At 48.5% G+C, this 16,949-nt stretch overlaps 1 protein-coding gene across 3 annotated transcripts in view; it reads left to right on the top strand.

Moving 5' to 3' along the window:
* The window catches only part of KCNC4 (potassium voltage-gated channel subfamily C member 4), a 248,510-nt gene that overhangs the window by 18,372 nt on the left and 213,189 nt on the right, over positions 1-16,949 (top strand). Inside the window, exon 4 of one of the 3 annotated variants that reach the window (XM_049765699.1) lies at positions 1,051-1,152. In XM_049765699.1, the coding sequence (XP_049621656.1) occupies positions 1,051-1,112 (62 nt within the window). In that variant the 3' untranslated portion in view covers positions 1,113-1,152. Of the gene's footprint in view, positions 1-988; positions 2,187-16,949 lie in introns of those variants that run through there. The other 2 variants (XM_049765700.1, XM_049765698.1) reach the window with 2 other exon arrangements.

Here is a 16,949-nt window from a genome sequence, read left to right on the forward strand (position 1 = left end):
AGATATTGGTGGGGGGGGGGGGGGCAGTGGAGAAACCCTTAGCTGCCTGGGACTGGATAGTCAGGAGGCCCCCTGAGGCCAGGGCTGAGAGCACCTTCAAGAGTGGATTCTGTACCCCATCCAGAGAATGGCCTCCGCTATCTGTGCAGTTCTTCTGAGGAAGGGCCCAGGCCACTGCCATCCTAGCTGAGGAGCTGCTCAAGGACTCATTGTGGCCTGAGCCTGGCACCCGCCACCCCTGCCTCCCTTTCCTCCTCTCAGCTCCTGGGACTCAGCCTCTGGGCTGGGCAATATGTTAAGGCATCTTCTTTTTTTTTTTTTTTTTGGTTTTCGGACCATACCCGGTGACGCTCAGGGGTTACTCCTGTCTATGTTCTCAGAAATCGCTCCTGGCTTTGGGGACCATATGGGACACCAGGGATCAAATTCAGGTCCGTCCTGGGTCAGCCAGATGCAAGGCAAACGCCCTACTACTGCCCCATCGCTCCGACCCTGTCATGGCACATTCTTCACCAGCCCCCAGGATCATTGGCAGGAGGAGGGCAGGGACAGGCACTAGGGGCGGGGGATTCTGGCAGTGGCCTTTGACTTAGAAGCCTCAGGCATCACTGGTTGCCTTCCTCGCCCCCTGCATGCATGGTGGCATAGCTGGGTGCGGGGTTCCTTTTCCTCACTGCCCTGAACCTTAAGGCACCAATGCTCTGGTGCTCCCTGAAGGTCTCCTTTCACCACTGAATTTCCTTGGGCTGAAGCTGAGTGGACGGGCAGAGGGGTGCTAAGGGGCTGCTGCCACTTCCTGGTGCATCCCTGCTGTCCAAATCTTATACTGGGTCTTCCCAGGCCTCTTGCCTCTCTAATCCTGGCCTCTGCTTCAGCCTACAGCCAGGGAAGCTCCCTGCCGACTTCCTTCTAACTTCTATTCTTTGTCTCTCCCTTTCTCTTGCTGAGCTCCCCCCACCCCACTCCACCCCACCTCCCCCCAGCCCAGAAGGCACCGTTGAGCCGAAAGCCTGCGTCCCAGTGTCTCACACTTGTGCTCTTTAAACACAGAGACCTGCCAAGACGCCCTCTCGTCCAACTATGCCCAGGCCGAAGTCCTCACCCTCTCTTAGAGAGGCACCATCGTGCGAGAGACGGGCAGACAGACAGAGCCAGAGGCTTAGGGAAAAAAACTCTGGAACCCAGGCAAGAATCTGTCCCTGGGAAGGACTCCAATATCCATGTTTGCGCAGAACTCATGGAAGATCTCCCGCGTGCCCTTCTGGGCCCTGAGCCCGGGGCGGGTGTGTTCTGTTGTTGTACATTGCAGAGATATCTATATGCACACACATATCTATATTCATACATCCTGTACTTTGTGTAGTGTACTGCTCCTGGTGGTCTGTCTTTGTTAGGCTGCGTCTCCCCACGCCTCCCCTTTCCTTCTGCTTCCCTGTGCCCTGTTTATTTCTGGTGAACACATGTGGAAATATCCCAGAAAAAAGAGCAGCCAGGAATTGCCCATTTAACTAAGGTGAGGGGGGTGGGGTGGGGGAGCAAAGCTAAACTTTGCCTCTTGTGGGGGTGTTTTCCCCAAACACACACATTGATCACTGCCCCACTAGACCCACCCCAGACTGGGGTTCTACCTCCCACTCCATGCCCCAGTTGTGGGGGGGACTTTGAGGGGCTCCTCTGCTCTTCTGCAGCCGCCCCCCTCCTCCCTCCACCTGTCCTGTGACCTGGACTTGAGGGGGTGTCTTGTACTTTTTCATTTTTAACTTTTTGTTGTTTCTGTCTCCTTCGTCTGTTTGTTCTCAAAGATGCTGCTGGGCAGACGGGCAGGGAAGGCATCTGTCTGCCCACCTGGCTCAGGGGTCTGAGGAGGGGAAGCCTCGGGCGAGTGGAGACCAGTTGCAATACTCTACTACCTGGCTGCCAGCCAGAGGATGTGTGCAATAGCAGAGGCCCGGCAACCCTTCAGCCATGGTCTCTGCACCCCCCACCCCAACCACCCATCAGGTCCCTTCCTTGAACCTCCCTGGTATTGGTCATTCCCCTGTGTGTGTGTGTGTGTGTCTGTGTGTGTGTGTGTGTGTGTGTGTGTGTGTGTGTCAGAGGCACGCGTAGTCAGGCCTGCCGCCCTGTCCGCATGCCTTCGACTGTCATGCTCTTGCTCGAACCCCAATAAAGACATCCGGAGCATTGTCTGCTGTGTGCTGCCTGTCTCCACCTCCCTCCTGGGCTGGGGGTCTGTGAACTCCTTGTTGTTGCCAAGAACAGTCACACATAGCCCATTTCACTCCACCCTGAAACCTCTATCTCCCACACAGAGAAGAGCCCCAGAATTTCCACTCCCAGGAAGAAGTGCTTTGAACACCAGGGAGAGGAAAACTATATGTTGAACTTGACTGCAGACCTTCCTGTCCTTGCAGGAAGAGCCCCAGTTCTGTGTGGGCCAATGCCCAGCAATGTCAAGCTTGCATAATGAGCCCATGACTATGAAGGGCAGCCACCATGAGACTGGTGGCCCAGTGGGCACCTTTTAGTAGGAGGACAAAGGACCTCCTGGGTCCAGGTGGGTTGGGATATGGGGACATTTTTCTTGCCCCCAAACCCTACCCATCACTGTCTGCTAGAGTTGGGCAGTCCTTGAAATGCTTAGGAGGGTACCCACACTTGGCTGAGTACTCAGCTATCAGTCACTGAAGAAACCCTGAGCCCTCACTTAACCCAGGCCTTCCTAGGAATCTATTTCCACTCCTCTTCCTCTGGTCTCTGAACTTACTCAGAAGCACCTTGGGTCAGTCTTGGCCTGGTCCTAGCAAGCAGCTTCCCCACTCCCACCTCTGCCACCATCTTCCATACATACACTTTGTCAGGAATGTGCATGAGAGACGACATTCTCTTTTTGGACACGGGCACTGGAAAAGTCCGCTAGCATCCCGTGCATACACAGGTAGCCTCCATCCTATGTCAGGTTGTTCCCTGACACTCACTTGTTTGGGGGATTCTCAGGATGTCCCCCACGGGCTTCCAAACTTCCATGTTGAATCATGTCAAGGAAAAAACAGGAACTCAAAGGCAGAAGGGGATGAAGATGGCAAGACTTCCAGGGTGGGAAGAGGCAAAGCATCAAAGAAAACCAGGCTGGGCCACTGGATGGAGGTGAGGGAAGGCAAGGCGTGGCAGGCAGCCAGTTGTCAATTAAGGATAAAATCTCTCCTCCTGCAGTGGGGATGGAGGGGGGGCAGGAGCAGCCAGAGCACATTCCACTCCCCACCCTCACCCCCTCTCAAGAGCCATTTGCAGCCAGGCTGTCCTGGGAGAAGCTTGGCTGAGAGATAATGGGATGTGCTGCTGGCTCCATAATGATATTACATACCGGGGCCCACATCCAGAATGTCAGAGACTGGGTGGCTTTTTTGTTTTTGTTTTTATAGATTGCTGTGGAACCATTTCATGATCAGAGGCTGAGAGTCTTCCATTTAGTGGTACCAGATGCTGAGGCCTTTCTAAGGGGACACCTTGACATCCCCAAGGGGAGAAGGGTGGTTTACAGGAGGGCACAGCTCAGAGATAAATGCCGAAACTTTCCACACCCCAAACTGCAGTCAGTGCCCCCAAAGAAAAACAGTTCTGTCTTCTGCTTGGCACCCCCATTCCCCAAGCTGGAGTTGAACCCAAAAGAGGTCTATGGTTAAAAGGACAAGAAGCAAAGGCCTGAGAGGATAGCTCAGAGCACCTGAATACATACTTTAAATGTAGAAACCCCACAAATCCATCTCTGGTACTGCACGGCCTCCTATGCACCATCAGAAGCAACTCCTGAGTACTATCCTAAATAGCCCCCAAAATAGGAAGATGTGCTGCTCAAAATTGATACTGATGGCAGAGAGATAACACAACACAGGGGTTAAGACATTTGTCTTGCATGCAGCTGACCCAGATTTGATCCCCAGCACCACATATGGTTCTGAGCACACCAGGAGTTCAGACTCCTGGATCAAGAACCAAGAATAAGCCCACAGCATCAACACATGTGGCCTCAAAACAAGCAATAAATTGATGTTGAAAGTTAGGCTCAACATTGGAGTGCCAGATCCAGGGACCTTTGGAGCCTGTGGCTTCATTGTAATGGAGGAGAGAAGTCAGTGAGGCCGCACAATGCCCGTCCTCCTGGAGATACTTCAGAGGTCTGAGGGACATTGTGTCAGCCAATGACAGATGACCAGTTTGGTTAGAGAGCCTCACCTTTCCAACAAGGTGCTATAAATTTACTGTATGGGAGGAGGGGGGAGTGCATAGCACTTCTGGAAACACATTCCAGGTGGATATTCTTGTCATCTGTCCCAGAGGAGACAGCGCAGCAAAGTCAACTCATGTCTCCAGGTGCACACAGTATGTGGTAAAGCTGAGACTGGTATCTCAGAAGTTCCCGGATGTGTGAGGCCAATACTTCGCTGGCACCTAAAAGAAATGAAGCATCAGTCCTAGCCTTTGGGCAGGGCTTTGTAATTGGGAATGAGAAGAGCTAGTGGGGCCATGACCAGTGATGTGGAGGGCATTACTCCTAGCTCTGTGCTCAGAAGTTGCTCTAGGACAGTGCAGATAGAACCATGCAAAGCAAGCACCTTAACCCCTGTCTGAACTTTGTGGTTTTAATCATAATTTTAATGACTTCCTTTTCCTTCTTCACAGCTCATTCACATAGCAAAGGTATCTTTTTTATTTTTCCCTTCAACAGAAGTGAGTGACTTTACCAGACCTACTCCTCCCTATTACCCCTTCCCTGTCTTCTTTCTCAGGATTCTGTCTTGAAACTCAATATTTAATTAGTAGGATCTGATTCCCAATGAAGGAGGGATAAGGGTCTTCCATGTGCAACTCACTGAGTTCTATTTAGGGGGATTCTGGGTCACAACTGACTATGTACTTGAGTTACTTCTGGCAATGAGCTCTGAGATCATTCAGGACCATATGGGGGGACTATATAGGATGCCAGGGATTGATCCCAGTCAGCTGTTGGCAAGGCAACACCTTACCCCCACTGTATTATCTCTCTGTCCCTCTGGGTTCTATTTTATGGCATCAGAAGTGGGTAACTGGGAGAGGGTCTGACTTGGAAATAGAATCACTCATGGAGTTCTTTAGCCCAGAGAAGAAACACAATTAACCCATACACACACTTTTCAGGTACTGAGGAGCATTAGACAGGAATTAGATTTAGACTGTTCTCATTTCCACAGCAAAGAGGCATCCAGGAGGCTGACAGGAGTAAAATAAAGACCCTTGCTTGGTGGGCTTTCCTTTGTTTCACCATTGAAAGCCCTCTGACCAAATCAACAGGGCAGTATCCCCACTAGCTCCCTCAGTCATATTTCTCCCCGTCCAATGTCTAGCCCCGAGTGATATCATGAACAGCTAGTTTAGGGGGTCTTTGGAGAAAGAGAAACTATCTCAACACATGTCCAAATCACAGCCGGTGGGCTAAGATGTTTGTTCCTTGGAGTGTATGAACTCTGGGGACTCTGCACCCAATGAGAGCTTGAGTTTGAAGAACACTTCCAATCAAGAATTTCTGACTCAGAGGATACCTACAAATCAGAGAGTTGGGGTGGAAGGAGACTTGGAATGAAACTCAGGGCCCTCAGCTCCTTTCCCATCCTGATCTCCTTGAAGGCCTTTTCGTGGCCTGGAATTCCCCCAGTCAATCAAGTATTGAAGGCCAGATGTGGGAGTAAACTCAATGGGGTTCTGGCTGGGGCTAGCTTCTAACTAGCATCCTCCCCACAGTGTCCTAGGGGCCAACAAGCACCTGCTTTCATTTCCAGCGCCAAGCCCCACTCCTGGTGGCACCTGGAGCTGTGGTACCCATGCTCTCCCTGACCACATGTTTGGCTCTCAAGCCGTGGTAGGGCTGCCAAGGATGCTGGACCTGCTGTCTCCTGGCATTCTCAGCTGGTTGCAGCTGCTCCAGTTGAGGAGCAAGAGCCAGGAAGAGACCTGGGGCTTCAGCTGTGGGAGCTAAGCCTGGTTTTAAGGCTGGCAACCTCTCTCCTTCCTGCAGGGCTGGGGAGCCCATCCACCCTCTGCTTTTCAGCTTCTTCCACAAGGGCCTCCTGGAACTGCAGGGTTCTGATGCCTTTTAGCTGAGATGAGGCCCTGCTTCTGAGATCAGGACAGAGATTTGGGGAGTCCTTTCTCTCTCCATATACTACACTTTTAGGGACCTCACACATCCTTACAGCCTCCTCCTACCTTGCCTGGTGCTAGAGGCGGTCACATTATAAGTCCAGCCCAGAACCCCTCCCCAACTCCATCCTTTCATTCACCTTCATCCATCCCCATCCACAGACTGAGCCTTTCTCTCTTCCTAACTCTGACTTGGCTGCTGGGTGTACAACAATGACCTAGAAGACCGTCTACTTGTCCCTTTTGGGGTACATCTACCTCTATGGCTACCTCTATGGCTTCCCTCTTCCCCAGTTCACTCCCTCCCTCTGCTACCACTATTTACCCAAGGGGGTGCAAGACTGGGGTGCCATCATTACTCCTTCATTTATTCCTCTTTTGTGCATTATGTCTACTGAACACCTGCTCTGAGTTCGGTAGAACCAAAAGTGAGCAAGTACTCGAGGATCTCTGCCTTTAAGGAGGCATTCCCCTCCCCATAACCTAGTCCCCATCTTCTCCATGCTTACTCTCTTTATCCCAACCCCATAGTTGGGCTTCCCTATATCTCCCTTGACCCCTGAGTCCCCCTTGCCTATAGCAGCAAAAGAGCTTCTTAAAACGTGCAAGCCCTTTGGTTCCTTCCCTTTCATTTGATGGTGCTGAACATTTCAGAATGGGAACAGGCTTTGAAGCCCAACAGTCCTAGGATATGGGGCTGAGTCAGAAGCCTCAGGAGGTGATACCAAAGGAGATCTCCCATCCACATACCTGTTCCATCTTTAGTGCCTGACATCCACTGTTCCCTCTTGGGAGCCACAGTGGCCCTGAGTCCTTCAATGAATAAGTCCTTTTTCCCTGGACCTGCCTTTATTTATTTGGGGTCTTCCCCCAAAAAATTGTTTATGAATTTGGGGACCCTCCCAAGGATACTTGGCCAAGTGGGCTGGCAGTTCAATATATGGGTCTGAGGAGGCAATGCTACCTGGACCTTGCAACACCAGGACTTGTCTAAGTCATCCTGGCAGTGTTGGGAGAGGAACCAAGGGCCACACCTGGCTATATTCAGGGGCCTCCAAGGCTATGTGAGGTACTGAGGCTTGAATCCATGTCATGCAGCCTAAGCACTATACTGTCCCATCAGCCCCGGAGCCTGACTTCAAATGTCACTCACTTCCTTGAGCTCCCTCTACCCAACTCTATCTCTGTGTTGTTCTCTCTCACTGCAGCCAGTTTATTTGTGCCATGGGACTTACCTCTCTTCATGAATGTTTATTGTCAACCTTCCTGTAAGGACCCAGCATAGCACTAGGGCCTCTATCAAGATTTTATGAATGAATGAGCAGCGATGGCACTGATTTGAGGATGTACTTAACTTCATCCTATTTCTCTCTCAACCAAAAAAAAATTAATTGATGTATCATAATTTTCAATTGTGCTATTATTTATGTTCCAGGCTTACAAAGCTATTACCTAACCCTCACCTCTAAAGTGAGTTTCTCTCATCTCCTTCCCAAGTTGCATCTCCAGCTACCTTTTGGACCTCGCTTCTAGAGCACTCCTGGGAATCCATGGGAAATGAGGGGAATGTGCTTTTCTTGACATTATGCAGAGATGCCTGAGAAATTGTCAGGATGATGAGAAGGGCAGAGAAGAAGGGAAGTTGTGCTGGAAACTCTTTTTCTTCCTGGCAGCACTCACCCTTCCCACCTGGGGCTTCAGGATGCTGTCAAATTTCCTCTCACCCATTTGAGGACTAGAAAGAGGAGAGTTCAGGACCAGCTTCTCCTGGACATGTTTGTGTGGATCAAGAAAGGCAAGAAGAGGCCGAGTGAAGAAGAAACGAAGGGAAAGGAAAGTGCTAAGAAGATAATAAGGAGATGAAAGAAAAGAAAGGAGGACAGGGAGGTTAAAGAGTGAGTGAAAATAAAGAAGAGAAACCCTAACCCAGGAGTTTCTAGCCAACGAACAGGCAACTCCTCCCTGAGTATTCTCTGAACCCTAAATCTCTTCATCCTGATCAAATCCTCAGGTGGCCTCAGAAGGTCTCTGGTGGTTTCCCAGGCCCTCTGCTCACAGACACCGCCACTGAGGCCTGACTACCCCTGAGGAGGCCTCTGTAGGGACTAGAGCCCGAATGCCAAAGCACAACTCCTTCCCTGATACCCTTAGAGACTCCCTCCAACCCCTTTCTTCACACCTTAGCTCAGTGTCCAAAATTTTTCCCTTGATTTCAATGTCATAACCAAAGTTTCAGCACAAACAATGTAAATATTCTTGCACACCCTCAGTCAGGGGTCCCAGAGGGATTTGGTGAGATGGAGTCTGCCCCACCTCAGTCAAGCTGCCCTCCCCCATTCCCCCGGGAAGACTGGGACCAGCCCAGGAGGCCAAGGGGCCCCAAAGAGTTGCTTCCAGACTAGCAGTTGTCATGGTGGCCCTCCCTGGGGTGGCGGCTCTCTGTTGCCACAGTGAGCAGAGCTGTGCTGCCATGAGCCATCGCCATGCCAAGAGCAGCAGAGTCACACCTCCCCTTATGGCCTCAGGGACTTGTCTACATAGCTGCCCATGCCCACATGTCTGTACCCAGGAGCACAAGAATAGGATAGAATCAGCCTCTTTCCCTCAGGGGACACTAGTGCTTGTCCCCCTAGAAAATAGAGTAGGGACCCCATTTCTCTCAGGGCCCAAATTAGAAGCAGCAGCCTGCTTCGAAGGATGTGAGGGTTGGTGGGTAAGAAGGTTGCAGTGACACCCCACTTTCTCCTCTGGGTCTCTCTGCTGATCTATGACAGTTGGGTTTCCCTGGGAAGGGCAGGCAAGTGAGCATGCTACTCTCTGTCATTCTTGCTGGGTTCTGCTCTTTCTAGGGTATCTCGCTCACAATATTTTATTCTGTGTATGCACACACACAAACTCATATTCACACTCACACTCACTCATATATACACTAACACACAATGACACACTCCTTCACATTTGCATACACACTAACAAACACACACATTCATTCACATTCACACCTACACATGTTCACATCTTATTCTCTTTCCCCTTTCTTTATGTTCCAATGTCTGCATAGGAAAACATATTCTGTCAGTCATCCACAATCTAGTGTAAATTAGTACCAACCTATAATTTTGTTTTCCTGGACATTGGATTACTAGATCTCTCAGGACATCCTAGGGGTCAAATTGTAGGCCTGAGTTCTGCAGGAGCTCAAACGCTGATCAACAGGAAAATGGATCACAAAAAGGCAATCACAAGAGATAGGCATAGTAATTGCCTCTTGTCTAGGAGACTCTCCCCCTTCTGCAATGTGGTGTGGAATCTTCTGCCTGGCAACTTATTCATCCCTCAAGGCCTGATCTCCCCTGAGAAACCTTCCTGGAGCTCTCCACTGTGCTCTCACATGACCTTCTACACTCCTCCATTAGAGTCCTTAGCGCATTGATAGCTGTGTCTGCTCATTGGTGGATGTGTCATTTACTAGTGCTTCTATTTCCAGTCCATATTCATTGCTCAGGGGCTCAGTGATAACGGAATGAAGGAAGGAATGTATGAGCACATAGTGAATGGACAGTTGATCAGTGCTTACTTCTGTTGTTTCCTTTGCCACTGAAGCCAACTTCGGGCTTCAGAATCTGTCCAGAACAATTCTTAATCATGCTGGGCCTTCACACCACCCACCATGTATCACTCATTCTCCCCCTTCCCTTGCACATACCTTCCACCAGTGCCCTGTCCATAGACCCCTACTTTTCTGCAGTCAGTAGGTGCCCAACCCACTGGGCCTTTCTTTACAGGAGTAAATGGAACTGAATGGAGTTCAGTAAATTGGCACTGACCTCCACCCAGAACAATCAGCTCTCATTTTTCAGGTTCTTCCTTCTCCATCTTCATCACTTCATTTTTGATGAGTTTCATCATCTTTCCAACTCCCCAAGTTCCAGAGTGTTTTCCCAGCCTATGTTCTTGGGCAAAGTTCCAACTTCATGAGAGGCAGAAGTGGCTGCTTCATAGATGCTCAGGCCAAGCCCTGGATACAGCGAAAATGGGGTCCAAGTCTATGGAATGGTAATGATCCTTCCCTGCCTTCAACCAAGCTGATGAGAAGATTAATGTACAAATCCATGCAGTGTCCTTGTAAAGCTCTGAAGCACTCCCCAATGCTGCAGTGAACTTGACTTTCTTTGAATTCTTTGTGAGTAAAATTAGCATGCGAAGGACCAGAGGTTACCATTCTCATAGAGCTTTATTTTACAGCTCATGTAGTAATACCAACAACAAATTTTGTCACCTTACTACATACCTGTCCTCATCACCCTCCATAAAAAGACCCCTGCTTATTTATATAGGTCATGCATTCTCTTCCCTGGGCTCAGATCAGTTGACCCATATGTAAATAATATAATATGGAATTTGCCAAGTAAGTAGGTGCCCTATGCACATAAGGGTTTATAAAATGACCAGTTTGGTAACATATATAAATAAGGGATTCACAGAGGTCTTGATTATCTGGCGCCACCAGATATGAACTTGACAGAGATCTCATGAACATAGATTTCACAGGCAGAGTGTGACCTGAACCCACTGAGATTGGCTCTGGTCCCTATGTTCCTGACACTTTCTCTGATTAAATGCTTCCATGGAGAGGAGCATAACAATTCTCACCTCTTCCAACCCCTCCACACAGTTCAGCACCACCTCTGCCTTCCATCCAGTGTCCCCCACTCAGAATGTGTAATCTGGTAGCTATGGCTTTACTATTACATGCACCCTTGAGTGAGTAATTTGGACTCTCTGAACAGTCTTCACCAGTGGAATGGAAAGGATCACATGTGTTGCGTGCATACCAACTATATAGAATATTCTCTCGAGTTAGATTCTGGCAAAAGCTCAGTGTGGGTGCTTCTGGAAGGTACTTGAAGAGTCTGGAGGGGATGATGGGAGATTTTGGATCTGACAATAGGAAGCACTAGAAACTCCTTTCTAGGGCCCTCTTGCCACTCAATGCACATATGGAGATGGTGTCCAACTTTATCCTGGGTTTTGAAAGCTGAATGCTCAGGAGATGACCCTCTGGCATGACTTCTGGTGACCTGGAAGCAGTAAACCTGGGTGCTGCTTCCCTAAGCAAAGAGAAGTTAGAGAGAACCCCCAAGTTTCTGAGGCTAAAGCTGTGCTTAGGGGCACCCCCATCTCCTGTTCTTCTTCTCTCCCTGAGGGCCAGGGATGAGAAGTTATCCCCCCAACACACACACAACTATGGGCCACTGAAGGTGGGAATAAAGAGGGCAGAGAGAAAGGAGAAAGTGGAAACAAATGGATCTCAGAGGAGGGGGAAAAGGGGCAGGGGACAGTGGAAGATGGGGACAGTGGCAGGAAGAGTGAGAGGAAAGCAGTGGGAGGGGGAAGGAGGAGGCCCAGCCAGTGGACAGAGGCAGCTCAGGCCCTAACATGAACAGGCTTGAAATAGAACAGCTGGGCAAACCCAAGTACTCTGAGTGTCTGTTGAGCAAGCACGTGGTTTTGCACTGGGGGAGCAATTCAATGAAGAAACAGATCCTTTCACCTCAGAGGTAGGTCAGAACAGGAGACGTTGGCTCTAACCCAGTCCAGATTCATCGGGGTTCTTTTTTTCTGAAGATGTTTTCTTGATGCAATCAGTATTTTTAACAGGCTGGCGGGGTGGCTGAGTTGGCCTAATGCTACCTCATCCTTGACAGGGGGAATGTTTAGCTTTACTCTGAGACCAAGACCATTCTGAATTTCTGTTCTAACTGTGCATGCCACTGACTTTAGGGAAAATGATCTTAGTCTACTTTCCAAATCAAGAATTAAGAATCTGCACCGTGTGATGGGATACCACTCCCTTTTAGAACCAAACCCAATTCTTTGATCTGTCAGGACTGGCCAGGGGCAGGGTAGGGGTGCATTGCCTTTCTCAGCACCTCCCAGAGCTCCCTGGATGCCAGCAAACCTCACCCAGGGAGATGCCCAGACCATCTCTATTGAGGCTCTACTATGACTGGCTCTTTCCCTGACTCCAGTGTAACCCCCCTTTTGTTCCTTCACCCCCGCCAATAAAGTTCATGCCTTTCTCTATTTCCAAACCCATTCCTTGTACCTCCCCTCCCAGGCTCTTATGGACACTTCTGGGCTGCAGAAAATTTGCTGACTCTTGCCTCTCCCCTAAAGTCCATATAAAATTGCATCTATAAGTATACAAATATATAGATAAATGTACAGTTTAGGGGAAATTCAAAGTTTTTGTCAGAGTCTCAGGGGGTTTTGTTTTTCTATCCAAATGAAAAATGATTGTTCTATAAGTTAACAGTTGGGCCAGTACAGATGGTGAAGCTAGCTGAAACTAGGTAGTCCTGGCAGGTCAGTTTTCACCTGGCCCAAGGAGAGTCTCATTGTTCTGGGGCTTTCAAGCCGTCATGGATTTCTCCATTCAAATCAGCATTGCTTGGGTCTGACATAGACGGGAATTAGGGGACTGGAGTTCTAGTTCCACAGTGATCACTGCCATGCAATAATCTTTGACAATTTATTTGATCAACCAAGTTGCAGTTCCCCATATGTAAGATGGGGGTAATCACCCATTACTCCTGAGCAGTTTCTAACAAGGTTCCAATGTGATCTAGGACATTCTGCTTGGCTAGGTAAATGATGCTTCATACAGCTCTATTCCCTCCCGTCCTTGCTTCTTTAATGGTTCTGATCTCCCTAAGTCTAGTCAGTACTTAAACTGTACTTGAGGACTTAGCAGAAATCCTTGAAAGTGCACAGAGAAAGAATGTGGGCCCTTCTACATCCTTCTGCATGAAGAGATGGGTTGAGGGGAGGGGCTAGCCCTGGTAGGAATGAACCAGGGAGCTCAAAGCAGAGAACAAAACTAAGCTCATGTCTAGCATTTAGCCACAGTTGGCAATAACCCTCACTGGGTTTTGTATCTCCCCAAATATTTGACTCTTTGTCAAGCTCATTTCTAACCCTGAGACTAGGGGGTGGCAAGCCTGGGCCATTCCCTGAGTTCCACCTCAGTTCCCTCTGCTTCTCTGGGCTGTAGTTTTCATCAAAAGTATTTACATAAATCCCAGCTGTGATCAGCTCTTGGCCCGAAAAGCTTGGGGATGTCTTATCTCCAAGGAGATTAGACCAGAGTTTTGTTTCAGCTGGCTGGTTAAGCTTGCCCATGGTGATTACATAACCCCAAGTGGAGTATAGGACCCCAGAATGGGCTGCCTTCCCAGACAAACTCTTGGGACCCCATAAATCAAAAGAAAGCTGTTTTAGGATGCTGTCTCCTCGCCCCCACAGCCCTCGCCCATGCAGGCATGCACACACCATCAACACCATCAACAAAGCCGAATAACTGCAGAGCCCCCCTGAAATCTCTTCCTCCTCAGACTCCTTTTGCTCTCCTGAGGGCCACTGGGTCCTAAAGTACTTATTTTTGAGGCCAGAATGATAGCACAGCACAGGTAAGGTACTTTCCTTGTATGCAGTTGACCTGCAGTTAAATTCCCACCATCCCATATGGTCCCTCAAGCACTGCCAGGAGCAATTCCTGACTGCAGGATCAGCCTAAGCACCACCCAGTGTGTCCCCCCCAAAGTACTTATTCTTTGCCCTTCAAGTAAAACCAGAAATGAAGGGCTGGAGAACCAATATGGTGGTTAAAGCACTTTCCTTGCACTTGGCTGACCCAGGTTCTATACAAAGCACTGTAAGTGGGTCCCATCCAAAGCACTGTAAGTGGGTCCCAGAGCCCTTCTTAGAGTGATCCCAGAACAAACAGCCAGAAGTTTGCTCTGATCACTGCTGAATATGAACCTAACCCATCCCCAAACACCACCCCTTCAACCTTGCCACAAACAAACAAAAACCTAGAAGGGAAGCAAGTGGAGATTGAAGTCGGAGGAGCTGGGAATGGGAATGGAGTTCCAGGAAGCGCAGGCATTTCTGGTTCTTTGTGTGTCCCTACTTTCTTTGCCCTGGTTTGCCCTGCATTTTGCTGGAGGCCGCTTAGGGAATGCCCCTAAAGCGCTCAGCTTCCCTGATGTAAAGAGTAAGAGAAATGGAACAGGTTCTCATCTCTATCCAGATGGTAAGCATAATTAGACCATGCCTGCACCCTTTCTTCCCTCCATTGGCCAATGACTGAGTTACTGGTAGGCAAAGGTTTCTCTTCCAGGCCACAAAACTGCCGGACATCGGCTACTCCAATGGGAAAAATTCACCTTGTCGTCTTTTCTCAGATCCCAGAAGGGGTCTTCACCCTGTTCTGACCTCACAAGCCACCTGGCCCCTCCTTCCCACTGTGTTTTTCACCCTGGACTTGGCTGTCACATCTGTAACATGATGCCCCTGAAGTATTTTTAGCTCCCAACCATGACACAGACTTCACCCTCATTCACAGTAGGGGTGATAAGAGGGGAAGGACTTAGAGGCTATCCCCAGGTTAGCAGTGTCCTGAGGGGTACTCATTATCCCAAATACTAAGTCTTGAGTGGGAACCCTTCTAATGCTCCCTCTGGGTAAAGATAAGACTCTGTAGATAGTTTTTTTTGTTTTGTTTTGTTTTGTTTTTTTTTGGGTCACACCCTGCGGTGCTCAGGGGTTACTCCTAGCTATCTGCTCAGAAATAGCTCCTGGCAGGCACGGGGGAGGGGGGGGGACGGGACGGACACCATATGGGACACCGGGATTCGAACCAACCACCTTTGGTCCTGGATCGGCTGTTTGCAAGGCAAACGCCGCTGTGCTATCTCTCCGGGCCCCAAGACTCTGTAGATAGTTTTTTAAGACCTTGAACAGACAGGCCCAATTTCCTGGACTCCTTCCCTGCCCCACTTCAGAATGTCCTTTGAACTTTGGCACTGTCCTGTTTGAAGTCACACTTTTCCTTTTTTTTTTTTTTTTGACTGTCCCCCATTTCCTCTAATTCAGGAAAGGTACTGATCTTTGTTGAAGTTTTTTCGGGTTTGTTTTGTTTTGTGGCTCCATCAGCAGTCCTCAGGGCTTACTCATGGCAATGTGCCTCTGTGCTCAGAATCACTCCTGGGGGACTTGGGGGACCATACAAGATGTCAGGAATTTAATCTGATTGATTTCATGCAAAGCAAGTGCCCTGCTTGCTCTACTATGCCTCTAGCCCCTGGTGAAGATTTTTTTCTAATCCATCACCAGGAGAATTCTGTGCTCTTCCCTGTGCCTTTGGTTCACCTGACCTGAGCCTTCACTGAACTTGACGTTAACTTGACTGTCCTGCATGCACCCCTTGCTTTCATGTATCCCTACCAAATGCGTCACAGCGAACCTGCATAGATACAGCAGGGAAAATGATCAGAAATCTAGAAAAGCCCTAGAAGATGCTCCTATTTTCCCTCAAGCTTTGTAGAACAGACCTACATAAAGATGATTTAATTCTCTACAACGGAGGGATCAACATATGGCTAGTGAGCACTTGAAATGTGGCTAAAGCCACATGCCAAAAACTGACAATATTTTGGACATATTGGGTTAAATACAATATGCTATTAAAGATGATTTCATTTGCTGGCTTTGTCTTTTTTTCTGTAGCTGTAGACTGTTTCAATTTCTCATACAAATACTGCTGTAAATGTATTGAACAAAGCTGCTCTAATTTAGGATTTCATGGTTTGACTTTGTTGTTTGAGATTAGGCTTGAAGGACTAATACTGAGGGCTTGTCAACCTGTTGACTCCTGTCAGGGAGAAATTCAAATTATTTCTGCCAGCAGGTCTGAGGACTCCAGTTTTACTGCCTGTGGCACTTTACCATCTTATTGCATTTTTACCAGCTCATCTTACACTTACAAAAAATGTATTTCCATGTGCCTCCATTGAAATTCCTGATTCTTAAAATGTTCTTTAGACCTGCTTAATTGTCCTATTGGTTTTCTCATTAATGAATGAGTTCACTAAAGTCTTTGACATGTGTTCACTCTATCTGTATAAGACTCAGGCTTTTACCTTTTTGGAAATGATACACAGTTCTTTATCTCTTGTTCAGCTTAAAAGCTGAGACTGAATTATTAATGTGCCTGGCATTAAGCCAGGACTCAGTGAATGTCTGTTGAGTGACATTGAAGCACTTGCTTGGAATTGGGATCTTGTGTTAAAACTCCCAACCACACTTTGCAGTAGGGTCCTTAGCGGCTATATGCTCAGTGTGTGTCAGATGGAAACAGGAAAGATGAGATGCTCTTTAAAGGACCCTAAATCTATTGGGAGTGGCTATAATGAAGTGGCCATAAACTACTTTTAGGGGTTTGCAATCCCATAGGAATGATAGGCAAAGAAAGTCCTGAGTGGAGGTACTTCCAGTTCCTCAATTTATGCTACTACAAGTAGAGGGGGTCTAGATGGGGTTCCTACCCTTGCTGCCTAAAGTGGCCTCAGCCCTGTGATGATTCCACTGGAAACTCATTGCTCCTCAAGGTGTGGACCTAGAAGCAAGTGGTCAGTTGGGGCTTGATAGCAGTGCAGTCTTAGGTTTCCTGGGGCCCTATGGATCCCACTCCAGGCCAACCATTGCAAAACTGTGCCTCTTCATTTGCACTGTATTCACCATCTCAATTCTGGGCAAGGCCAGCTGGCAGGTAAAAGAGGAGGTCATTGTGAATCCTTCCAGAAATTTTTCATTTGCATGCTTGGCACCTAATAAGCACTTTGCCCAGCACATAGATGACACTGGATGAATGCTAATCTGCCTCCTGCCCAGCATCAACTTCTGAAGTACTTGAAAGATAGATGGACTGT

This window comes from Suncus etruscus, chromosome 19 (genome assembly GCF_024139225.1).
Source record: "Suncus etruscus isolate mSunEtr1 chromosome 19, mSunEtr1.pri.cur, whole genome shotgun sequence".
Lineage (NCBI taxonomy): Eukaryota > Metazoa > Chordata > Mammalia > Eulipotyphla > Soricidae > Suncus > Suncus etruscus.